The 26,825-nt window shown below is 40.5% G+C and overlaps 1 protein-coding gene across 6 annotated transcripts; it reads right to left on the bottom strand.

Annotated features, from left to right (window-relative positions):
* Positions 1-1,318: 1,318 nt before the first annotated feature.
* On the bottom strand, positions 1,319-21,499 carry PTGFR (prostaglandin F receptor). 6 transcript variants are annotated; one of them, XM_074545998.1, is made up of 3 exons: positions 21,215-21,499; positions 19,015-19,862; positions 1,319-3,553 (listed from the first exon to the last, which is right to left on the bottom strand). In XM_074545998.1, the coding sequence occupies exons 2-3, from the start codon at positions 19,801-19,803 to the stop codon at positions 3,248-3,250; spliced, it is 1,095 nt and encodes a 364-aa protein (XP_074402099.1). In that variant the 5' UTR covers positions 19,804-19,862; positions 21,215-21,499; the 3' UTR covers positions 1,319-3,247. The 6 variants fall into 6 exon arrangements, with proteins under 6 accessions (XP_074402099.1, XP_074402098.1, XP_074402102.1 ...); XM_074545997.1 differs by lacking the exon at positions 21,215-21,499 and adding an exon at positions 20,960-21,094; XM_074546001.1 differs by lacking the exon at positions 21,215-21,499 and adding an exon at positions 20,960-21,094 and having other exon boundaries at positions 19,336-19,862.
* Between the last annotated feature and the right edge of the window lie 5,326 nt (positions 21,500-26,825).

Genomic DNA, 26,825 nt, shown 5'->3' with positions numbered 1-26,825 from the left:
AAAACTGAAAAGCACTTGATTTTTTTTTAAGGAAGCAATAAAAGTCACCAGAGGCATTGTAAATTCCCTTGGCATTTGAGCGTTTTCCCAAGAAAATTAAATCTCATTCCAATCTATGCTGTAATTCAGTGAAGTGCTGAGTTACCTGTAACATCCTGGAGCAGTGCATTGGCAGGTAAGGCACATCTGAAAGGTCCCAACATCTTGTCCTAAAGGATCACCATGGCTACAGAACTGGTACATATTGCTATTCCTGAAATTGTTGCTCACATATCAGACTGAACTAATAGGAACACTTAATACACAGAAATCTGATAATAAACCCACAAAGTGAACCCTTTGTCTCAAGAATCACATCTAAAGACCTTGAACCTTGCTCTCCATCTTTGTATCCAGGTAACAAACTACAGGTATTTGCATAATCCCTATGATGAGCAACTGGTTACTGATGGTTTCTTTCCTCAGCACGTTGGGTCAGCCCAGGCTAGGACTCCATTTCAGGATAAAGTGCTCCCTTATATAGCCTGCTGCTGCTTAAAATCCCAATTAGATTAAAATATTCTCCCACCCTGAGGATTTCCTCGGTCATTAGTCAGAAATGAGATTCACTTTCTTCCCACCAGAGCACTTATTGCCCCTGCCTGCTCTGGAGGCACTAATTATTGCCAGCAGTAAACAGGCAGCTCACCACTGCTCGCATCGTTAGCCAACTTCTGAAGAGACCTCAGCACGCCCTGAGCACACCGTCCTTTGCTCCCTGCCTGGGCAATGCTCTCACATCCTAATGTGAAGCCATCCCACTGGTTTTTAATAATCTCATATTTCATAAAACATATAACTCGCTAATCATACAGCACAGCACGTTGCTGGCTGTTCTGTGAGATGAAATGAAATGCAATGACAATCCAATCGCTTTCAGGGTAACAGGTCCTTGGGTGACTGTATCCTGAGCTGCCTCTGCAGGCCACCACATCACTGAGCAAGGCAAAATAGCAACAGCAAAACTCACTTTTTCATAGTGTATGTGAAACACAGGCAGATACTTGGATAAAACCACTTACATCCCAAGCACCAAACTGCCTCAGTTCCACTTTTATTTGCATTTTCTAAGCATGGGTCATCAGAACTACCTCAGACCACCCTGCCCTGGCCATGTGCAAGCACTGGTACCTCTCACCTGAATTCCCACTGGTCCCTCTCTGCCTTCACACACAGGAATGGTAGTGGTTGGCTTGAGTCCAGTGTGATGTTTTTTGTCATAAGCAATATTTTTGATAACTCAGGATCATCTTTTTGGTTACACAAAAACACCTTAACTCTCAGGATACAGTTTGGTAACTTTAATGAGGCTTTGCAATTTACATTCAATGTGTATCAGTACACAAAATATAGGAAATCACATATACATATAAACTTTGCTCTGTTGTTTTACAAGCCAACCAGAGTGAACAACACAAGCTACATTTATTTGTTCACACAACAAAATGGAACATTTTCAAGCTTTATTTACCAATGAAATATCTCAACAATTTATGGACCAACATTATTTTGCAGCTGCTAAAACAACAATCTTCCATAGGGAACAAATAATTTATGTCAACAGATACACTGACATCAGATTCTATGAAATAAAAAAGCCACGCTGAGCACTGACTGAATGCTTCCAGATTTCAGCAGAACTCACATGAAGCAATAGTGCAGAACTTACACCAGCATCAAATTCTGTCCACCATTTATCAGCCCTATGACTGAGAAAAAAAAATCACATACAGAATTTTTTTAGGGTAAATAAAGCCACTTCAGTTCAGGGTTATTTAACCCACTTATTTTTCAACCTTTTTAAAACAAAAAGGAAATAGCTTTAAAAAATAAAAAAAAAAGAAACATTTAAACCTTTTGGGTTTTTATTTTCTGACTTGCAAACTATTCTCACATACAATATGAATTTGTACTTTGTGAATAGTTTTGGTCCCTCAGACTGTCTTCTTAGTGAATCTGTTTTTAACTACTTTGTTCAAACATACCAACACTTCACTAAAGTAGTTATTTGAAGTTAAGTATGTAAAAATAACACAGACCTATCTTAAAACAATATCTCTCATTTTTGGCTTCTGAACAGCATACAGTCACAAAAACCAAAGCTTCTTTTAGCAGCATTAAAGGTGAAGGGCCTTCTGTGTGAAGCTGTCCTGAAAATTTTCCGGTACCTTCAAGTTATTGAATGCTCTCAGCTCTTCAGACACAGACCCTGCAAAAACTGAGCATTCAGTTTGCTCTGACAAACTAAACCCTGCTCCCAAAGCAGTTCCCTGCAGAGGTGCTCATTTGGTCACACACATGTTCACGGCACACGTGTGACCATTGACAAATGAAGCAGATGTACCACATGGGTATTTCAGCACATGCACCAGGGGAATGCTACCAGAATCATCCTTCAGTTCAGGAGGGAAGGGGAAACGTTTTCACAGACTAACCACTGCTTTATGCCTGTTAGTTTCAACAGAATTGCTGAAAGGACTAAAAGCTCACCAATACACCTCAAAACATAACTGTAAGGAAGCTGAGCTCATCTGCTTCTCTGCTCCCAAAGGGAACCTCAGGTTTTGTCAGTGATTTGAAAGGAACACTAACACTGATGCAGAGTTCACAGCTCTCCCAAAAACTCATGGAACAGTAAATAATTAAGAGATCAAGTCAATTAACCAAGCACAGTGGATCATTTAATAAACTGGGCATAAGCAACATGTCTTTTATATATACAATTGGTAAATTCAACGCCTAGAAGCACAGAACACCCTTATGTAAAGGATGCCTGACTTCATTCTAGAAAAAAGTGACTCTGCAAGGGATTTGAGGGTATCTCTGGTAGGAAAAAATCTACCCCTTTTAAAAATCACCCTGGAGATCACTTCTGCCCTTTTAAAAAGCCTGTTAAAGTGAAAGGCTTGGTGGGGAGTGTTACAAGGAGCCCCCTTCACTTTAGAATACATCCTTTCCAAATCTGGTACTGGAATGTTAAATCATCTATATTTTTTTCCTTCCATGTACTGAAGTGAATTAAAACATTCAAGGGCGTCTTTTGGAGTAGCAATATCAAACTGGTGAGCAACAATAGCAAACCACTGACAATTTAAAACAAATGCCAAACCACTGAGCCTTGGAACCCATTTTAAGGTACTGGCCATGTAGGAGCGTTGCCTCCATCATCTCTTCATTGTTAAACTTTAGTTTAACTTTCAGTTCAACTTCATTTTCCCATGGAGCTGAGAGGCTGGAGGTTTATATGTTTGGAACTCCCTGGCGACTCGGATATCGCTGCGACCTTCAGAGAATTCTTGATGGAGCTGAGCTCCCACATGTGCAGGTTCACGCCGTGCCCGCCGCAGCAGCCGCTGGAGATCTTGTAGAGGTTCCTGAGGACAGCCTTGCGCAGCAGGATGTACACCCAGGGGTCCAGGATCTGGTTCCACGTGGCCATGCGCAGCGCGAACAGCAGCGTCTCACACGTGTCCTCCGAGCGGCCCTCCCTGAGCCCGATCCTGGCCATGGCCACCTGGCAAAGGGCAGGAGTTTACAGTTATGCATCAAAAAACACACATTTAAACACCCTGAAAATTGAATATTTTAAAATTGTACATTAAAAAACCATATTCAGCACTGTCTCTAATCTTCACACCTTCACAGCATCAGTGCATCCCAAACTGCAACGTAAATACTTTCAGCTATACAGGATTCATCATCCTAGAAATCCTCTAACGTTTCACAAAGGACATACACGTGCCTCTCCTGAATTACTTCTGCTGTTCAAGCGGAGGATGGCAACCAGCCAGGGAACATCCTCCAAAACAAGGGATTGATCTAAGCAACAAGTAAAAACTTAATCCAGAATTTGATCTAACAAAGAGTGCCAAGACTGTTCCAGAAATGGATTTTCTCAAGGACAGAATCCACTCGTAGGTCAGCATGTTTTTGTACCAGCTATTTATTTTTTCACATTTTCCTAATTAAAGGCTGCATAAAGAACACAGTACCTTGACTTCAACAAGAAGATTCACGTTTTTTATGCTGCAGCAGAACACAATTTATTGACACCAGAGGATTTAGAGGTCTGCAGGAAAATTCAAGCCATGGTGACAAAAGCCACTTGTCAGTGGAGACGCAGGAGGTTTCATTCACCTCTGGAAATGCTACACATGGACAGACCTCCACCAGCAACAACACTACCAGAGCTAATAATTCCACATGGAGGAATTCCAGACCAGCTCAGCAGGGCAGCATCTGGCAGAGGATACCCAAGGGCCACACCAGCCCAGCAAGGTGTGGCTCTGGCCCCTCTGCTCTGCAGGGACACAGCCCCAGGGAAACCCAGGCCACTGGGACTCCTGCCCTGCGGACACCTCCTTTACAGGCTGGCTGCCCCTGGCGTTTGTAACCTGAGTTCCTGCATGAGGAAAGCCTGATCTGCCAAGCCAGGAATCTGCCAGAAGGTGGTAAATTATCTCTCCCTCTTAGTAATGTTAAAACCACACGAAGACTTTTTTGGTAGAACGATGAAACACTGTAAGGCTTTTTGTTCCAAAGCCTTTAAAGCACTGCAGTTATTTAACTAAGAAACAGGATATTTTACAACTGATGCTCTGAGTACACTAATTTATCGGGCAATGAGAAGTAGGGTCAGGCTGTCCATGCACAGGGTTGTAATTTCAAAAAGATGCACTGAAAAGAAACTCAACGGCAAAACTAAAAAATAATAATGAATGAAGAGAGAAACCTAAAGCTGAACATGCCAGCAAACCTATTTTACTTCTTTTTAAACGCTTCTCTCTATTTCCAGACCTATAGTTATATTTCCTATAGCTTGCAGGTCACCACATCTGAGTATAAGCTTGAATGGCACAAAGCAAACACATAAAAGGACACTGGAACTTATTTGATGAAGCATCTGATGGAGTGTTTCTGCGTGGCTTCCATGGGAGCAGCAAAGGAAGCCCCCAGGAACATTGCTGGGGAAGCTGGTAGGACTGGCAGGAACACAGCTGGGAACTGGTGTGGGGAGCAGGAGGAATGTCTGAGCGCCAGGCCAACACAAACACAAGCCAGTTCCCTGAACCTGCTGCTCACCCACAACCACTGGGCACATTCCTCTCTGACATCAGCAGCCCACCCAAACTCGAACAGCCCCCCTGGCTTCACATGGCATGTTTGTTCAGGACAGTCTACATTTTATTTATTAGAGGTCCAATACTACAAGGCAAACTCAGACAGAATACTCCTTACTCTGCAAACAGGACTGGGCAGAAATGACAGCTCAACAGAGCTCACAGACCAATGTCCTTATCTCACTCAGCATGTCTGACTTAATACAGACACACAAGCCACTAATCTGATGTACTTAAAAATTCATTTGTTGTTCTTCTCTCACATTCTCTGAAGTTAATAAATGTCAAATCTGATGCAATTTCATGTCCAGACAAAAAAGCACTAAATGTAGCTAATAAGGAAAAATAGCTCCATCCAGACTTTGTAAAACTTATTTTTTCATGTTACCTAGAACTCTTGTGAGAAGTGTTTGCATATAGAAGTAATTTGCATTTAGAAGTAATCACCTCTAAGTGAATCTATTAATTTGGCGTTCAGCATAAACAACTCCTGCTTGATTATGGATTTGCATGAAATAAATCAGGACAACAAGGAAAACTGATACATAGCTATGGATTCTGACTTGGAGAAGCTCCATCCAGAATATTTCAGTTGCCTCTTCTGAACATCAGACATACAAAAAATAATCCATCTAAATTCACAAGAGCAAGTAGAGCTTATGTACACAGACACTTGTTTAAACAACTCAGCTGTAGGTCCCTGGATTAGAAATAATAAGATAAAATCTAATTATCTACAAATTTTGTTTTATAAGATTTTCCTAACCACATTACTAACACTATTTGGGAGTATTATGCAGAAATTAAAAAATATTTTCTTTCTTATATCTCTAAAACTAATATAAAAGCTTTTTGAAGTTTTGAGAGGCCAAGATTTCCATAAGAAATGGAATAAGACAGAGAATCTCTGTCCTTCTGCCCTGAGCAGAAGCATTTTTATGTTTGAGCACTTGTGGCAGAGCAGCAGGACTTGTAGCCATCAGTGAGTATGAACTGAGAGAGATTCTCACTCCTCCAAAGAGACTGCCCTGTTCTGGGGGCTCATCACATCTTCAGAAAAATCATGTACGAAAATTGCAAGCACCCGTGCAAAAAGGAGATTTTGTTCTGAAGCCTTTCTAAAATCATCCGCTGATTTCTAGAACAAGACTTAAACTTCAGCAGAAGAGGGGTGGAATGGAATGAAGTTAATATAAATTATTATTTCTCTCACATTTTCATAGTCTATTTATTTAAATTTGAATTCTTAAAATACTGTTCCAAAGTCAAGTTTGAAACCATAGCTGATAAAAAGGAAAATACACTACCAGCTGTTTAATAAATGATTTCACTGAAGAAAAACACACAGACAGTCTGGATTTTCTCCCTGGGTGTGAGAAATTCATGTCACTGAAATGGTTCAAGTCATCAGCTCAGAAATTGCCACCAGAACTTGGTGCAGTGCCAAGTGGACTTTTGAAAGTGGGACCACCTCTACAGGCACAAAAAGAACATTTGAAGTATTCTTATTTGAGTATTAGAGGTCAATAATTGGTTCAAAGTCAGGGAACCAATTCAAACCCTTTTTTCCTTTCCCTGCAGGTCCACCAGGCTGGTATGACAAAGGAATTCTGTTCTCTGTAGGCAGCAGCACCCAAGTGGGGAAGAGGCAACACTATTGCATCATATCTAATCACCTTTGGTCTCCACAACTGAAGTTAATATTCATGCAGATTCAGCAGCATGACTCAAAAAATTAATCCCCAGCTGGTAAATAATACATGTAACTCATGGCATTTTCTAAGATATTTAGAAATGTAAGAATCCAAGTAGCACTCTGCTGATTTATACACTGTTTATATGAAGACAGCTGTAGTATGTCTCCCTGGTTTGCAAAAAAAAACCCAAAAAATCACATGATGTAACTATGACAATTCAAACTTTAAAAGGTACTAAAAAAAGTACAACTTTAAAAGCAATTTTTTAAACCAAGGGTACCTGCTTGAAAGATATAAAGTTATTCTGACTCATACCAGTCCTTGATGGTTTAAGAAAGGACCTGAGAATTCAGTGTTCCTAAAAATACAGAAAATCAGATTTGTGTTAAGGAAGGACTTGGCACAACACATTAAACTTCTACATCCTTTTTGTCCAATTTTAAATTTCATTAAAACCAAAGCTCACTTTGCAAGATCCAGAAAGTCTGATGGAAAATTTTTTTAAACATTTTGAAATTGTTGACTTCTTCAATTCCGCACCTAGCAGACAGCATCAGAGAATTCCCATTTCCCTTAAGGGCAAAGCTCAGGGCAATAAACAAAAAAAATTGCTTCAAGGCTTCACACCACTCTGCAAACATAAACAGCACTAATTTAATTTTCCTTCCAATTGGATCTACACGAGAACAACCAATAGGCTCAAAGGCTGTGCTGCTTAGTCACATTCCTGTCAGTACCCAAGGACAGCCAGTCAAAACAAGCAGCTGACTTTAGAGCTAGTTAAGAAATAAGACAAAAATGAGACTGATGCATTTCTCCTCACAGGCTCTAAATCCAGGCTCTATCCTTGACTTCAGGAAACTGGGTAAATCCCAGTCACCAAGAGATTGACATGGAAAGCAGAACAGACAAATATCGGAAATTCTTGTTTTCTGCAGCTCAGCCCTCAGACTCCCTGTGGGAACCCTGCAGACCCTCCCAAGCCTCTTCCTTGGGATTTCCTTACAAGCCATTCTGAGGATTTCCATTAATGGAAGGAAGTCCATGGATTTTTCAGTATTTGCAGAACACTTCTATTTTGTCACTATTGTCAATGTCAAACCCTGAGGTGCAAATCCCCTTCTTCTAAACCACAGAGGTTTCAAGGCAGAACTTTACTGATTATGTCCCAATCCACCGAAACAAAAAATATACACTTATTTTGAATTCCTAGAGTTTTTTGAACTTTTACTTCTCATTTTACAAAAGCAGCTTCAGTCTAACAGGCAAGAGACCTTACAGGATGACATTTTGTAGTACTCTATAAACACAGACCTTAAGAAAATAAATTTACAAAATAGCGTGAAAAAGAAATAAAAATGCATATATCTTCATGTTTTATGTACCATTTTACATCTCTCAAGCAGCGCTGATAAAAAAGAAACACTGACAGCAACTTGCCTGTACCATTGCTACACTGATCTTGCAGTATACAAGCCAAGCATTCGTTGCAAAAGAGCTGAGCATGCTTCGTTTTATTTTTTATGTAATTCTGCAAGTCAGTTTAAAAACAAGAGCTTCCAAGAACAATATGCAGTGCACCACTTCTGCCATCAAAATATTAGTACACACACTGTTCTACTTATGCCACATAATGCTTTTTATGTTCTAGATCTGCATGGTTTTCCCCTAGAGTTTTCCTTTCCCTTTCTGAAAGAAAAGCATTAACTATATCTTCAACTTTTATATACCAGATGATCACTTAGCTTAGCAATTAAATTCTAACTGAGCATAGGGATTTTATTTAAAAATGCCAATTTAAAAAGGTATTGTAGACAACAAAATATATGAGCCAGCTTTCCACCACATTAAAGCCCAGAGGGTACTTTTAAGAGCATATGTAGTAATTCCTAATGTACATTTTAGCAGGATCAGCTCTTGAGAAGTAGCAGGAGAAAAAGGGAGTCTCCTTTTCTCTCATGTATATTTCTGTGATAAAATAATAATGCCACTAAAAATTAAGAGTGGATCCACTGGCTCACTATTTGCCTCCTTAAAAAGGAACTGCATAAACATTTTGAAGGTATTGTTAAGCTACAGAGGTGTGAAAGAGGTGTGAAAAGTCCAAAAAGGGGAGAGAAAATGGGAAATCACAAAATTTTTCACAAAGCAAATGAAAATATTTTCTCATATTCCTTTCTCAGACACAGCCTAGTCTGTGACCAGGCAATTTCTCACTGAAGTTGACAGGAAAGAAATTATGAAGTAAGCCTCATAACCAGAGGGCAGGGGCAGGTCTGTGTGCAAGAACTTGCAAACATTAAGTGAAAGTGAAGTTTTTATTTTCTGTCAACTTTCCCCTTAGACACTACCTATCTTGCATCAGTTTTTCAGTAGGATAAATTCATGTTGGGCTAAATAAAGCATTCTGGGTCACCTCTTTGTTTCTCCTAAATAATCCAAATATTTCTACCTTGGATTGGCAATCCTTGATCTTTATTTCCTTTCCCTGCCATCAAAGTAAGAAATACTTCAGTTCAACTAGCTAGCAATGTAATTACTCTCACAGCTTAATTGATAACTCATTTGAAAGGAAAGCATTGTGGGTATGGATAGAAAAGATTCTAGCATTGGAAACACAAGATGACTCAGTTCATAATGAAAAGACATAGCGTCCATACCAAAGTCAAATAAACAACCTGTTTCCTGAGCTACATGCTTTAAAGCTGCAAGAAAGCCTGTTTCCACAGCTTGAGGAATGTATTCCTGCCTAAGAACAAAGCCTGTATCAAAAAACCTCTTGCACAAAAAAAAAATTATAGATAGAATAAAAATATTCTTTACCCAGCAATGCTAGAGAAGCTTTACACAACAATTTTAAGGGCCAGAAAACAACTGAGTATTTCTAGTATCTACAATAAAGACCGTCCTTAAGTATTTAGGAAGGCAAGATCTGTAAGTATTTGGGATTTATTTATTCTTCCATTAGTGTCAGTTGGATAAAGCTTCAAACCCTAGAAATGATCTATTACTTCTCTGTTGTCACTTTGCTTTTCCAGGTTTTCACAATCATTTGGGAAAAAAATCATATTTTTAATGCTTAAATAAATATTTTAATTTGTTTAGGAGTGACAGAACTTCTCCCACTAACACCCTACAAATATCCCAAGAAAGAATCCCAAATAACACATGATACTGGGGAGGAAGAGAACTGTCTGAATGAATAAAAAAGTGACAATATACAGACAGGCTGAGGGAAGAGAAGCTGCAGAGGTCCATAACCATGGAACAGGCTGGAAAAGTTGGAAGAGATCTCTACAGTCATCAATTCCAACCATTACCCCAGCACCACCACGCCTACCACAAAACCTTTTCCATCTGCCCAAGTACCACATCCACATGGCTTCTGAACACTTCCAGGAATGGAGATTCCAGCACTTCCCTGGGCAGCCTATTCCAGTGCCCCATCACCCTCTCTATGAAGAGATGTGTTCCTAATTTCTATTTAAACCTCCACTGGTGATCCGGTCCTTGTTGGAGATGGACTGGAGTCACAGTCACCCAATCACTCAGTACTGTCTGATCTGCAGTGTCTGAAGGAATCTGACTGGAGGCAACAGAAGACACAATGCATTGCTTTTGTGTTATTCTTTCTAGATCACTTTTGTTAAAGTGACTTATTCTGTGTATCACTCTGAAGGAGTAAACTAAGCAGCTATGATCAGAAATATCAAAAACTAATGAATTAGCAATATATCTATCAAGTTGAAATATACAATTTGCAATTACCTTTTTCTTTTGTGTTGACAAATAAATTGCAAGGGCCTATTGTGTTCAACCACCTTTCAGGAGGAAGATGGAAGAGAAAAATCAAGTCTCCATTTTATTTCTCATTACTTCTGCAAATGCACACACCTCTGGTAAAAGGTGGATTCAATCTTATTTCCAATTCACTAATGAACTGTAAATCCTAAAACAAACTGCTACCACTTACTCTATCCTGCTTCTCTTTCTCTCTTTCCATGCAGCGAAGCAGGTGGGAATACATTTGGTCACATCCCTCCCAGCACAAGAGTCTTTCTCCCCACGTACTCAGGTCCTGATTTCAGTCATTACAAGGTTTTTCTTGAGCAGATTCACTACATCCTTTCCATCCTATCCCACTCCTGTAACTTTGGGAGCCCAAACCTCCTGAGGGGAGCACACAGGCCCAGGACAGCAGGAGATGGTGCAGAACCTCCAAAACATCTCCAGTTCATTCCACTGTTCATCTATTTCACCTCACCCAATTCCAAAATGAATCCTAAAGAAAGAGGGAGCTCTGTTCCCTGAGCTCTGCTGCTTCCAAAAGGACACCCAGAGAATCTGTGCTGGGCTCTGCATTGTGGGCACACAGGGAACCTCCATCCTCAGGGAGCCTCAACCCAAACTGCAACTCAGCAATTCCTCTCAGACATCAACCAACCCCATAGCACCAGAGACACAAGTAACTTGTGCTAGAAAGCACCATGCCACACTGCAGATTGTGAATTTACACCATAATAATTATAATAATAAACATTCTCTCACAGAATACATGAGTGTGTATTACACCCTGATGTCTGTCATTAAAAATGGGGAGGATGAAGGACCTTCTGGAGTTTTTCCATGTGAGTGTATTACTCCCTGAGATTTTTCAGCAACAACTTTACCATTTAAAGTGTTTAGATAGTCAGGAAAGACAGCTTTCCTAAAATAACCATCCAAAAATGGTTATGCCATGTATGACATTCTCCAAAGATGGTTATGCAGTGTATGATATTTTCAAGTAAGAAATGCCTGAATAAGTGTAATATCTAGGAAACAGGAAGAATTCTCTTATCTCAAACAATGGAATGAATGTCAAACTGACTTACTTTTTAATATCAAACACAGAATCTAAAAACTTAACCAAGCAAAATAAACAAGGAAAGGTTATGAATGGTAAATTTATTTTGGTGAAGTTTTCAGAATTTGATTTCTTAGATGGCAACTTCAAAATTGAAAAAAAATAAAACCAATCCACATTTTCTATGAAAGTCACTGATACCTATTTGAAACAAAATATTGTGTTTCATAGTTTAATTCTGTATGTAACATCTAAATTTAAAAATCAAGAAGCAAATAATTATGAGAGAATACCAGAAGCACATTATTCTGAAAATGCCATTTTCCTCACATGACTGGAAACCTGCCTTCCTTACTTTTTCTCTCCAAAACAAACAATCTTATTGTCTTCTGATGGCACTGCATTAATAAAAAAGCCTTTACGCAAATTTTTCCAAACAGCACAAGTAAACATAGATAACAAAAACTCTATTTATGGTTCTCCAGAAGCCTCTGGTAAAGGGCAATATGTCAACCTCAGCCCTCCTTCCTTCCCTGGTTCCTACCATCATTGCCCATTTCTTCTCCAGCACTTTCCTGTGGAGAGTATCTCAGCTCCCTGACTTCTGAGAGGGAGGTGAACACTTGAATTACAAATATAGCCACAATCACTACAGACTTTCTAAGCACTCCGTGATGTGCTGGCCCATGCTTATAAACATTTTTGTTAAAATGATTCATGTTTCTCAGAAAGGAGAAGGCCTGTAAGATCTCTATGTACTGTAAAAAGATGACAATAGGAAGAGACCAATTCTGAACACCAAAATAGTACTTTTAAAATCTAAATTCAGTATCATTTTAGGTAGGTATAGTCTAAAATTAATGTCACTCCAGTTCTCGTGTAACCTGGTGGAATTAGGCGACTGTGCCACTTAAGAATACAAAATTAAAGAAAGTTCTCTACAACCAATACTAAGAACATCTTACCCAAAGGTTTCATAGAAACACACCTGAACAGGTGGGACTTTCAAACACATTGTATTAAACGTTGTTACTCTCTCTGCCCACACATGCAAGTTCTTTTCAGGAGTATTTTCTTGGCAACAAACAACAGCACATTCAAACTGTCTGAGCTGCTGAATAAACCTTATTCCATGGGAAACTAAGCTGGAAAGAAACTTCTGTCTTGAGACTAACAAAAACCTCAATCAAAATGAGCGTTCTCTTTCCACTTAATCTGTAAAACGAGTTATATATTTCAAAACACCACTTGGTCCATAATATTAGAAAGACAGTAATCTTTCAGCAATTTAACCTTGAGTTATCAGACACTAGGAGAAACTCAAGCAACAACAGTAATTGAATTTGCACATATTTAATGGATCTATTGAAAACTCAGCAAGCAATCAGAGGACCATGATAGGAGTGGGAGCCCTTCCTCTAATTTGGCTCAACAAGACAATCAAACTCGAGAATTCTTTTTTGGAGGAACTTAGGGAGCATTTTATTCATTCAAACTGGCATTCCTGATCTTCTCTGCAAGAGCAAGAGAAGAGAAATAACTATCTGCAGTCAACAACAGCTATCCCTGCATCAGTGCTGCAGGCAGAGGTAAGGAGGTGTATCCAGCAGGCCTGCTGCTGGCAAAAAGCTTTTTTTCCTTTCTCCATGACACGGGTTCATTTATTAAAAGCATTGTGACAGCAGTGGGCTCCTGACATGGGTCTGCAGCCAGCCTCAGAGATGCACTGACAGTGCCCAAGAGTTCTCTCTCCCACGCCCCAGGCAGGTGAGAGGTGTTCCCACACCCCACTCCTGCTGACAAGGCATCCTGTCTTTGTGTGGCGTCAGCACACAAACCTTCCAGCAAGAACTCAATGACAAAAGCCAGCACAAGCACAGTAATTATCACTGATTATCTTCTTTAAAATCTGAGCCCTGAAAAGGACAGGTAAGTGTTGTTTTCCCCTCTGAAAGTCTTGAAACAGCATTGAAAGCTGCAGGGTTAGCTGAACATATTTAAGTGTATCTCCTTCTTCACTCTTCAGAAACACACCTGTGGAAATTGAAAGCCTAATTTAATCTTTTTCAAAAGCAAAGATCACTCTCCTTGTTGACAGTGCCTGTGCAGGCACAACAAGCTCACGGTGGCTGCAGCTTTGACTAATAAATAGTAAGGTAATAACACAATTCTACAGCTTTGACTAATAAACAGTAAGGTAATACACTTCTGCAGAGCAGCCCCACATGAGAACTGAATCCTCACATGGACCTGCATCTTGGGACATCTCCCTGCTTCTCCTCAGCTGCACTTTCTGATTCTGAAAAATCACCATTCACAAGAGCAAAAGGGATAAATTTTTTAGTAACTTAAGCTGTAGGGATAATACAACAGCAATGAAGGCATACAAACGGCATTAATAAACCAACAAGCTCATATATATGATGTCCACTGCACATATAAGACAGTGCTACAGAAATTAAACTGCCATCTTAATAAAGAAGACAGAAAACAGGAATGGAGGGAGAGACTTCAAGAGTAACACAGGTATGAGCATCTGACAAAGTGTATACAAGGCTACACATGCAAAACCAAAGGAGATGTAGAGGATTGCCTTGTTCAACCAACTACCTTATACTGGACACAGGGACATGGCCCAGGAGTTACTTAGTGTAAAACCTGCAACAAACTGACCTCCCTCAGCAGACTGCAGCCCTGAGCCTGGCTCTGCACCCAAACAGCTGGTGGAGCAGCCAGGCTGGGATGGGGTAAGGGCATTCCAGTGAAGGCCTCCCTGTTAGTACATCAGCTTCTCACCAGCTCCAGAGCACAGTGTCTGACAGCACCACTCAGAGCAGCTCCTGCAGCCTCTGAGTTGCAGTGATTCAATAGATCACAAGCTGAACACAGCCCTAGGTGCACAAAAAGCAGTCATCAAGCCCCACTGCATGAGACAGGCTGAGGACAAGAAAAAGTCAGAGCGAGTTCAGGGAGACACAATTAGCACAACAAATTGGAAAGAGAACAGATTACAGGGGAAGGGGCTGATAAAAATTAATCTCAGCAGTAAAAAAAGCAACTGAATAACAGTTGATTTATTCCTGTGAAATAAACAGAGTTCTTTCCAATAAAAACAGGAATGACTATTTCCAGCAGTAGAGGGGAGGTAAAACTGGAATGAAATTAATCAGTTAACTGCATGGAAAAAAGATCTTAACAAGAATAATTTGAATGTAAAAGTATTTTTCTCAGGCTGTTTCACACATGAAAAAGATTAGAAATTTCTCTGTATCATAATAAATTCACTCTGTAAATAAATTCACTCTGAAATAAAACTCTCCTGTCCATAGTTACAGACAGTTCTCTTTGCTACTCCAACAAAACAGATTTTATAATATGTTTATCCCTTGAGCCCTACAGAATACGACACAGGGATGTCAGAATTTACTCATACAAGCACAGCTCCAAACCAAGCTGTTTCATGACACGCCAGACGTCAAGTGACAGCCAAAAAACAGCTTTATATAACAATGTATTTCATCAGAGGTGTAGTCACAAAGTGCTCCGGCCAGCTATTTGCTTTGGGAATCCAACCCCTAGGGACCAAATTCATACAGCAAAATTGGCATACCCTTAGCAAATGGATGAAGAAAGCTGAGAAGTTGAAGTTGGTACCTTCAGAACATATTTACCTGGAATTACCCAAAGCAAAATTATTTGGACTGTCAGAACAAATGTGCCTCTGAAAACCACTGATTACATATATTATTATAAAACTCATGAATTTCACTTTTTGGGGGTTTTTTTGGTGAATTTTCTCCTGCTCTCAATTCCTCAAAAGGCATCAGTGTTCCCCCATAAGGGAAGAAGCAGGGAGTACTTCTCATACTTCATTAAGGGAAGATTCTCTCACAGTGGCAGAAAATGTGAAAAAGCTGCTTATTTTTGAAAAACAGATGAGATGGAGCTTTGGGAAAGAAATCCAAAGGAAAAAAAAGAAATCAGAAAAAAAAGAAATCAAAAGAAAATCAGAAATCAGAAATCTCCCCTGTCCAAGAGCCATGGGGAGAGCTCCACATTGCCATGCCATGGGCTCTGCTTTTGAAAAATGCTCCATCCATGTCTTCAGGAATCTTAAGACAGAGGTGGTGATTGATTAGAATACTATATATTATTATTTATAATATTAAGTGTTAGCTATTTAAACATTTACACACATATATAAACAGGCATCGAAACAACTTCACTGTCACTGAGCAGATGCAGAAGTCAAGTTCAGCTCCACACCAGACACCATAAAGGACAATCCAGGGTCTCATCATCTGAAAATGATTTTATCACAGGACAATGACAATGTCTGAATATTAACTCCACTTGAAAAAAAAAAAATTTAAAATCTAATAGTAAAGTAAATCTGCAGTTGGATTACAGCATTGGACAGACTCGGCTATGGTAGCCCTACACATATGTCAATGGACATACCAGACTAGATTGAAAACAGAAGGGAAATAAATAAATTAAACCCCCCCAACACCAAATGAATCCAAACTCTTGTATCTGCAAACCACATGTGCTATAAAACGCATTGCCTTCCTCCACTTTCTCTTCCAGAAGTTTGTTTGGTTTCTAGTAACTCTGGTTTACTTTGAGGCAATTGACTCTCATGAAACATTTTGTTCTGTATACTCTTTGGGACAGAGAACATAGGTAGAATTCACAATTCAAACACTAGACTTCAAATTCTGACTTTTAGATTTAGCTTGGAGAAAGAAAACGAAAGAAGCAAATCACAGAATAAGAACGTATTTACATCCTCTTCCAGAGAATTTCACCTATGAACATCTACTCATATTTATGTCAAGAAATACTTATTTTGGTATATGCTGATTGTATTATAGAATGTAAACCACTCTCTTCACAAATTAAAAGCCCTGAGACCTTTCAGAATCAGAAGGTTTGAATCAGCAGTTAATCATAAAGCATGTAACTTGATAAACCCTGGATCACTTCAATGTAGCACATGAGCAGTATGCTCCTGACAAAACTTTGTTCTACTGCAGGCCAAAAAGCTTGCTAAATTAACACCACACTTGTAATTCTGTTTGTAGTCTGTTGCTATCAAAACAAGGAATGGGTAAATAAATCAGCAAATTAACTGGTGTAAACTCTATGGTCCTAACATCTACGAAAGGAAATACCCACAAAGGACCCTGTCCCATTGCATTTCCCACTGAAACTCTCTGGCTAAAACACTGACTGTTCACTTCCTTGAAACTTTGTTCCAAGAATCTAATCCCACACTACATCTACTTTTTTTATTTTTTCAAACCTTCCTTTCTAACCTAAATTTGTCCACATAGCAGAACTATTTTTCATAATGCCAGGCTGAGTTTGGCTCACCTCATTTCAAAAGAAATCCAGAGGCAAAGCATCACAAGCCCAGCAGGCACAAAAAGCACCATCAGATTTGCCACCCAATGAATCAGAATTCCTTGTGAACAAACTTCCCTCTGCAACACAGTCCCACAAAATACCAAGTCCAAAATTAAGCAAGACCTCGTTCACTGGCCTGCATCAGCTGATGCAAACACCAACTCCAAAAAGGGTCTGAAAAAAAAATTCCTGCTAGACCATTAATTCATCTTCAACAACCACTTAGATGAAGTTAAATATTTTAACAAAAGTAGTGCTGTGATTTCATTAGATTGTCACAATTTCTAAAACTATAATTTATATACTTTTAATATATATCATAATTAAAACTGAATGGCATAAAAAAATCAACCACAGTAGTTGCAATTTAGTCTTCCTTAATGTGTTGAATAAATGGTCTCTTTTGAACTAAAAAAGTTTATAGCTTTTCTGACACTCAAGGGTTTTTCAAAACCAAATTAATCTCTGCTTTTAAGAACAAATAATTTAAATGAAAATAAATGTTACCAGAGGATACTAATGCTGCTTTTTCATGGAAAGTAAAGTCATCACATGAGATCCTTTTTTGAAAACCATTCTGTGGCATGCCCCAAACTTCAGATGGTGTCTGAAATAACTGTAAAGTTCCCTACAAAACTTGCTCTGCTGCTCTGACAACTTTGTTTATGCTCCACACACTACAGCACAACACTGACAGAAGCCAACATGAATTTAAACTATGCTGCAGAGCAAGACTACAAAAATTCTCCATGATTTGAACAAAATTGAAAGTTTTTGTGCATTTCAGTGATTGCAGATATTCATACCTAGACTTCACCCTGAGGCCGGTGATACTCGATTAATTAAATGCTACCTGACAGACACCAAACTGCTGCAGCCAGGCCACTGTCAGTATCTAATTTTTAACTAACTCAGGTAACTTCAGACTGTACCATAGGCAGTGAGCAGATGGAATACAGCTGGATATGATACAGATCCTAGACTTAAATGTCAGCATTTGTTAGTTCAATCCAGAATTCCTCATTCATATCACTGGAAAACTAAAGGACCCTGCTTCTAGGGAAGAAATTAAGATTCCATGTTACTTGTGAGTTAAACCCTCTAGCAAAAAACCTCAATTTCTTCAGACAAGTTTGCTACACTAAAAGCTAACACCAGTTTTCTAGTGCCATGATAGAGCTGGAGCTGTCAAATTCTTTCCCATGCCACAATCCCACCTCCTGTGACCCTGCTCACTGACAGAGCAGGCACCACCAGCACTGATCCATCTCGCAGCAGGGACAGTCCCATACCAGCTCTGCTGCTCCTCTGTCCACATTACAAACCCAGCTTGCTTAGGTCTAAACCACATGTTGATTTCAACCCACTGCCAACCACTGGTTTTCAGTACGACCCTAAAGCTAAGCCCTTAAGACCCTGATAATGGAAGGCAGGATTTTTAGGTTCTTAACTGTTACCTGCCCTAACAAAGCTCACAAGTAGCAGTAAACTGTTGAAATAACAGCAAACAGGCTGCCATAAATAAAAGAATTACTTACACTGTACAGAGTAAAAAGACTTCCCAATCCTAGATTTCACTGAATTTTTGGAAGAGCTCAATATTTGTTCTGAATTATTCGAGCCGTGATTCTTCTACCACTGTCTGCTCCACAGCACTGGAAATGCAGTCCTCACCATCACTATATATTTAGTTTAGTGTATACATCAGAAGTGGAGAATAACTACAAGTTTTTTATAGATGCACAGGTACATACATTACGGGCAATATGCTATAAAATTAATATCACTGAGTGGGTGGAGCTGTTATCACAACTTAAGTGCTTTAAAACCTGGAGACAAAAAAGTATAACTTTTATACAGTGATGTGCATTAAACATTGGCAAATACATTATGCTCTTACCAGGAATGGGCTCCAGCAAATGCAAGAAACACACATTATAGCCAAGAGCTGAATGATCATTTCAAAATGATGAGATCTGCCTTGTCTTTGTTGACTTTTAAATTTGACTCTTAAGAGGGTAATTCCTGTGACAGCATTGCACAGGAATGAAATAGCAAGGGCCAGGAACCCAAGGCAAGAAAAAAGTAAGAGATAAAATCTGTCTTCCCAGTCCTCAACATGTTCTGTTTTATAGAAGCACCAGGTCCTCGATGCTTGAATTTGGTAGGCTCTAAACCTAAGAATAGGCAGCAAAGCTATAAGAACAGCAAACAGACATACCATAGTCAACATCATTTTCACATGTCTAGAAGTCATTTTTGTAGAGTGAAATATTGGCTTGGTGACTCCAATGCACCGTTCAACAGCCATCACACTGCCCAGGAAGAGTGGGCACAAGCCAAAGAAAACCATGCAGATGCCAAAAACACTGCACAGAATGTTGGACTGGTTAAACCGAATCCAGTCTTTATCTGAGGCATACACAAACACTGCAATGGCTCCATTGATGAGGTGGCCGAAGAGATCTGTGACAACCAAGCCGCTGGCAAGAAGCAAAAAGGAGGCTTTGGATTTCTGTCTGAATCTCTGGTATGCCTTCATGAGAATTACTATTGCAAGACTGTTGGACAAAATTCCTGCCGTCATGAAGATTATTGAGAAGAAAACTGAAATCTTCTTCTCCGTGTGGCACGTTGTGTTTTTCAAGACTCCAAATCCAGCCAGCCCCGGTGATTTTGAACTGTTCATGGTTAGGAAAGGAGACGCAGCCCTCAAAGCATTTCAGCAGTCTTGCAATCAAAAGGCATCTGCAATTATAAAAACAAATATACACAGCGCTGTAAAAGGCATACCACTGTTCAAATGGCATTTCAAGCAGAAATTCCATAATATTATTCTGCGGTACAAATCTAATTTTCCTCTTTTCTGAGTGATATGATATGGCACCACATTTTAAGTTCATCACTCACATTGTAAAACAATTATCCGCATGCATTACACAATGCAAATAGAGCCTACAGGAAATTTAAAGTTTCTGCATGCATAATACATACAAAATAATGTATACAATATATCATGTTTATGTACATATAGTAAGATAAACAATACAAACAATTCTGTTGGTTAAACTAAGCTAAACAAATGTTTTTGCAACAAACTCCAAGAATGACAGTACTTAACCAGCCCAACCACAAAAGTGAAATACTGAAACTGGAGCATTTTGAGATCATAATCACGCTCCACTTTTAAACATTTATTTTCAAAACAATGTCTTAGTACCTCTAAACAATTCTCCTCCCACAAGTTTATGTTTCAAAGCTTTAACCTAACCAGCACTGAAGCCTTCAAGTTCCCAGCGCCCTCGCTGAAGCACAAACTTGGTTTTCAGACGCACCGTAATTCAGAAACCAATTCCGCAAGTTACTTTATGCTTTATCTCCCATCTCTACTCCAAGGACATTCCCAATACCAAAACCTCCCCAGGCAGGGGGGGAAAGAAAAAAGAAAAAAAAAAGGGGGGGAGGATAAAAAAAAAAGCGGGCCCGTATTACAAACTGCCGCTGAAGCCCCTCTGTTCCGAAGCTACAACGGGAACGGGGCACGCCGGACCAGGCAGCTCTGCCGCTCGGGAGCGTTCAGCGGAGCGCGGCCGGCCAGCTCCTCCGACGGAGCGGGGCAGCGCAACCGCACCGCGGGCAAGCACCGGGGGCACACACTGGGCGCACACCGGCGGGCGCACACCGGCAGCAGCCCCGGTGCCGGAGCAGCGGCGCTCCCGCCCCTCGCCCCGCTCTCCCTTAAGCGCTGCCGCCGCCGGGGGCGGAGCGAGCCCGGCTCGCCGGGCACAAGTGCCCTGGTGTCCGCCGGCCCGGGCCAGCCCCGCCGCGCCACCGTCCTTCCCTACCCCCGTCTCGGTGTCCGTTCGGCCCTGCCGCCGCTCACGTTCGCGTCGCCCCGCGGGGCCGGAGAGAAGCGCAGCGCGGAGCTCCGCCGGCCGCCAGCGCTGCCGAGCCCCCTCCCGCCGGCGCCGCCCGCGCCCGCCCTGCCTCCGCCTCCCCACACGGCCTCCCCAGCCGGCGTCCCGCCCGCCGCCCCCGGGACGCGCTCCGGCTCCGTGCCGGGGCCGTAGTTCGATGCCCCGGGGCTGCAGCACATGCACCTCGCCCCGCCGTCCCGGGAGGCGCAGCCCGCGGTGTCCCCGCAAGGAGAGCCTCGCTGCCGTCTCACATCACAGCCACGGGCGGGTTCCCGCCCGCCAGGCTGCAGCCACAGCCGGAGCAACTCATGGGGCAGCCAAGAGGCCACATCTGTCCTCAGGCACCGCTTCGCTTCCTCTACACTTTCCACACGCTGCTTCCCAACTGCGCCCGTCAGCCGCACGCGGGGAGCTCGGGAAGGGGTAACCCCAGGAATACCGTCAGGGATGCGGCTGGCACAGCCCCAGACACACGGCCCTCGGCCTCCCGGGTCAAGGAGAGCCAACAGTGCTCCTTGGACCATTTCTGTACTGGAGAAACACCGTGAGAGCACATCCAGATGAGGCATTAATGATACGACCCATAGGCTGGAAATTCAGAGGTTGTTTCCCATCATGCACTCAAGCTCTTACCAGTTGAAGTTATACATGACTTTCAAGTTCTTTCATCCATCAATGCCCAGGACTACCAAACAGGCCTGAATGGGAGCTTTTAGTAACAACTCTTACTGTAGAGTAAACCAAAATATAAAATCAATGTCAAATTATGAAACAAAACTGTAAAATACTACAGAATTTATCATGGCTACAATGATGATGAACTTAAATTTGTTTTCATTGGCACACAGTCTTGAGTGGTACTGTCCCTGGTGCCACAAGATGATTACTTAAAAATTAACATTCTCAAATGTACTAGTTTTTGCTTATCTTCATATCTTGAATAGTGCAGGTGCAAGTTACCTTTCTGTAATCCACCAGTGAGGAAACACAGGCTAGATAAATCTATTTCTTCAAACAGTATTTAGAGTCACTTGCATAAACAGTTAAGAGCACCACATGATGACCTTCTTCAAAATTGTCAGATTTTGGCATTTTAGCATACAATGAGCAAAAATGCTCAGTTTGGTCTAATTGGGACCTATAAATTCCCATAAGTTCTTTTTTAAGACAACAGTAAAACATAAAAATATCTCAAAATACATTATTACCTATTAAAGATCAGAGAAGGAGAGTTTATTTTATGTTCCCCTGCCTAGGAATAAATGGAGATGGAGATCACAAACTGCAAACAGCTTGCTCCATGCCTTTCTTCCCTAGCCAGATTTTTTCACCCAAAGATCCTGAAACAGGGGGGCAATTTTGCTTGAAAAGAAGCAATGAAGTTGATACTTCAAGACTGCAGCCTGGGTGGTAGAAGCTGAAACAGCATTATCAGGTAGATCAAGACAAAGGAAAGAACAGAAAAACCTCAAGACAGCTGTTTGAGTGTGCTTGTAAAATGTAGTAAGGGAAAGGCAAACTTGTAGAGCGCATCCTGAGTAATGCAGTAGCCTGCCAAAAGGAGGGGCAGCATTTCAGTTGCTGCAGAGATGGAGAAAAAAAGGCAAGAAATAGTGTTAGGAAAGTAAATATAAGCTTCCAACTTGCTTTTCAGACAAGAGGCATTGAAAGTGCCTGCATCTGTGCACCTGTAAGAGCACAAAGTGCCACATCCCAGTTTTGTGCTGTGAGCAAGCAGCTTGTTAAGCATTGGCATAAGCAGGAGAGGTGTGTCTGGTGCTCCCTTTACACATCTGTGTGCTCCAGATACAGGAATAACTTAAATAGTGACTTCTCTGGAAGGGGATGGGTTTGTAGGATTATGGCTAAGTGGGATGGAGATTTCAGAAGGTGTTGGAGGGGTGAAAACTGGCAGTGACACCAGCAGAACTAAGTTTTTCATACTGGCCCATGGTCAGCTCCTTCATCTCCTATTACTGATGAAAACAGGAGTGACCAAAGTTGTCCCACCAGAGCCTCTGCTGTGGGTTGTGAATGGGCAGCCACTGCTTTCTCAGGGGCCAGCAGTCCTTTCACAGGCCAAGAGCTGTGGGAAAGTGGAGGAAGGATTAATGTAATTTTCAGCAAGGCAGTGGCTCTTCCTCTCAACCATTTGACAGTCGACCATAATGGAGCTGGGTTTGATTAAACTCCTTTTTATGCCTGAGAACAAAAGCTGCAGATGCAGGAGCCACAGTGGAGTGTTTCCTGACCCTTTCTCGTTCTGCCTATTCAAAGACTGCAGAACTGGTGGTGCCTTGGCTTAGCTCACTGACTTCAACACTTCTTATTATGTTGGGCTACTTGTGTTTGTTCCAAAGCCCTTGACTCCTGGGCACTTCAAAAATCAGAAAGCTAAAATACTCTTTTTGCCACAAGTTTCAACTTGAATGAAGGTACTGCTCTCCTGCTCACATTCAATGAGTTTAAATTCAAGACCAATGGTTTAACATATATAGAGAGAAAGAGTTACAGAGATAAAAAGACATCTCATGTTCTGTGACAATTACGGTCCACACACTGGTTGCCAAAGAGTGGAAAGAAAATGTCACAAAATCTTCTGGATGGAGAACTTCTGATGTTGCTGGTTTGCAAATTAAGAGTACAGTAATCAAGTCCTCAAAGCCTCCTGCTACAAATCCAGGAAGCTACTCAAGTGTTGCACTGATTTTTCACTAAATACCAGCTTCAAAGAACCTTGCTGTAAATGAACAGGTAGGCATTTTAGAAGCAACAGCAAAGTTGGTAGAATGCAAATAAAAACAATATCTCTTCATCATTTTTCATCATCATAAATTCCTCATGCAGCCTTCAATGATAGTTACTATGTACTTTTATTATATTCACAGTTCTTGCTGCAAAACATTGGAAACCTTTTCCTTTTTGTGCATAACAACAGCTAAGTGTCATCTTTCCATTTAGTGAAATAGCAGTGATATAAAAGCCTTTAAATTTCACAGACCAAAGTAGTAAATCAAAATAACTCCAGAGGGATACTGTGAATATAGGATCAGATTCGGGGTACCTCAGTCAAATAAAGCTGTCAGTGAGAATCCTTCAGTTAAATGCCACCTTGTTCAGCCCATAATTGTTTGAGACAAAAGAGACTTCTGAGGCCACAGACACTGAATGCTACAGTACCCATCCCCATAGAGGGTTAGGGTTAGTGACTTACATTTCTCCAAAACCAGCAATCCTTCAGGACTTCCTTCTTCTCTGGAATTAGTGCCCTGCCACCCAAAATACAGCTTCTATCAAAGGTCTAACTGTACATGATGAATGAACTATTCAAATGAAAAAAAAGATTATATCCAGCTGAAGGTACCAAAGGAGATTTAGACTAGGTGGGATTTACATCAGAAAGATTGCACATATTTTTATGCATATATACCATTCTAAGTATTATATGGCTGAGAAGAAAAATCATGGAAATGATGAGTTTCGAAAGGTTAATAAGCAATGCTGAGAGGTTGGGCAGAGGCTTGCTCTGTTCTGAAGTTAGCAATAGTCAGACAGCAGAAACATGGACATAAAAAATTATAGTCTTGGAAAATCTGAGTCACTTGTTAAGAACACCAGCATTACTAATTCTTCTTGGATTTTTAGTGGTCTTTTTTAGTATTCTCATTATGAAATGGGGAATTATTCCCATGTCTTTTTTAAGGTTGTTAACCTGATTTTACAGCAGATTTTCAAAGAGACTGATTTTAAATCGTATAGTAGTGAAGGACAATTTGCAATCTCATTTCATTAAGCAGTTAAGACTGATAAGGGCCAATTTTGCTTGAGAAATTAATTATGCCTCCTGTCTAGAAAATGCAATCAGAAAATTAGGTCAGCAATGTGGAAGGTGATCATGTACATAGTAAAATGGCAGTAAGTGCACAATAAAGGATATCACAAATTCCTAGCCTTTTAAAGTCTCATATAAATTTAGCAAATAAGGCTTCCTTTTAAGTGTTATGTGACTGCAGCGTATCCTCAACATCCTGGCTTGATAGTGTTAAGACAAAACGGTAAATTTCTGCCCAGGCTAGGAAATGGATTTTGTAAGAACACATGCACAGTCATCCTGGTGTGCAGTCAGACCATGTAGGTATCTGAAACAAGACATGGAGGTCAGAATAGGTCTCCTTAAAGATGTGTCTCGGGATCCCGGGTTTGCTTGATTCTTGAGGAGGGTGCATAAAATACTTGCTACATCCTGTCATATTCAAAATACGCATTTTAAAATATATATTAAGGCAATTCACCAAGTTAAAAGAAGTGTGGTTCAGCAGAATGCAGCTGACAACTCACCCATGGCTTTGTCATTCTGATAACCACCACTCTGACCTTCATAGCAGTAAAACAGTCACAAATTGTGGCTTAAGTGCTGCCTGAATTGGGACACAGCCAAGGCAGCTAAAGGAGGAAATTCCTAGGTAGTTAAATATAAATTAATGGTGTTTTGCAACAAGCCCCAGATCTGTTCAGGAGGTTAAAACCACCAACATGCCAGTAAGCATTCACTATCAAAGCAAAATAAAACCAAGAAAGGTCATCAGGAATCATAACAACAAACATGCATCTTTCTACTGAGATTTCCACCTGCTGATATCTGAACAGGGACTGTTTGCTCTTACTGGAAGTACAGTTGTGAATAATGGTGTTTTATTTTCTAAACATCCCTATCAGCAAGGAAGTTAGATTCTTTGCTTCTTGATAATGAGACACAGCTCCTGGCAAATGAGGTAAGAGTTGCCGTAGACAGAACAAGGAGGAAATATTCTCAATTTCCCTGGTGAGGTTTGGAGGTGGGAGAGGGGACACAGAGGTTTGCTACAATTTGTGAAATATGTTTGCATTATAGTTCTTTTCACTAGAAAGAGCAAAGACAGATTTTCTGTTTTAATGTGATCTCACAAAGAGGGTCCAAGAAGACCATTGAGAGGCAATCCTTTAACCAAGGAATTGATCATCAAATGGCTCATGGCACTATTGATTCCAAGCAGATTCTTACTGGGATACCAGCAGACCTGCAAAGCAATTCTTTGATAAGCAAAGCCGAAACAAAGGTGCTAAACTGCTGAAACAACTGCATTTGACTAAGTCATCCTTGCCAAACTGTGTTAGCAGAGGACGAGTGAGCTCAAGTATCCATCATGCAGCTATCAAAGACAGACAAAACTTCCAAATGGAAAAAAATTACTATACCCAGAAGTTTCCAATCTAAGTCAGAATATTTGCAATCTGCCAGGATATTCAATACAACAACAACAACAAAAAAATATTCCATACTGCCTTATTCACATTTGTTCTGAGCAATATTTACATAAGGATAAAAACTAAGATGCCTCATGTTGGTCAAATGATTCCCTAATGGATCATGACAAATGCTAAATATTAGAAGTGGCTTTTGAAACCTTTCATTACATCAGTTTATTGATTTGCATTTATTCCTGCTTAGAGATACACTTTCATCTTAATCACATACTGTTGCTCTAAAATTATCTGATTGCTACAAATAGTGACTAAATTGGCTGTATCAGAAAGAACTGCAGGGCAGTAATTCCCTTTTCTCATTTGCAAACCTTGTATCTGGTGCTTTCTTGAACCCTTTTTTTTGATATGACAATACAAGGCGTACATGGGAGATCATTTGGATCCTTCAGGGTGTGGGCTGATTCTTTTTTATGTGCAGTTTTATGTGTTGCTTTGTACAAGTACAGCCCTTAGGAGTGAGGGAAGATGAACAGAATAATAGCAATGTGAT

The sequence above is a fragment of the Zonotrichia albicollis genome, chromosome 8 (genome assembly GCF_047830755.1).
Source record: "Zonotrichia albicollis isolate bZonAlb1 chromosome 8, bZonAlb1.hap1, whole genome shotgun sequence".
In the NCBI taxonomy this organism is placed as follows: domain Eukaryota; kingdom Metazoa; phylum Chordata; class Aves; order Passeriformes; family Passerellidae; genus Zonotrichia; species Zonotrichia albicollis.
Note: the sequence above shows the minus strand (reverse complement) of the source record. Positions and strands in the feature narration are given on the sequence as shown.

Excerpts from the sequence above, each read along its gene's own strand:
- PTGFR (XM_074545998.1), bottom strand. The coding sequence starts at position 19,803 with ATGAACAGTTCAAAATCACCGGGGCTGGCTGGATTTGGAGTCTTGAAA. Across the intron at positions 3,554-19,014 it reads TTTGCTGGAGCCCATTCCTG|GTGGCCATGGCCAGGATCGG; the intron begins GTAAGAGCATAA and ends GCCCTTTGCCAG.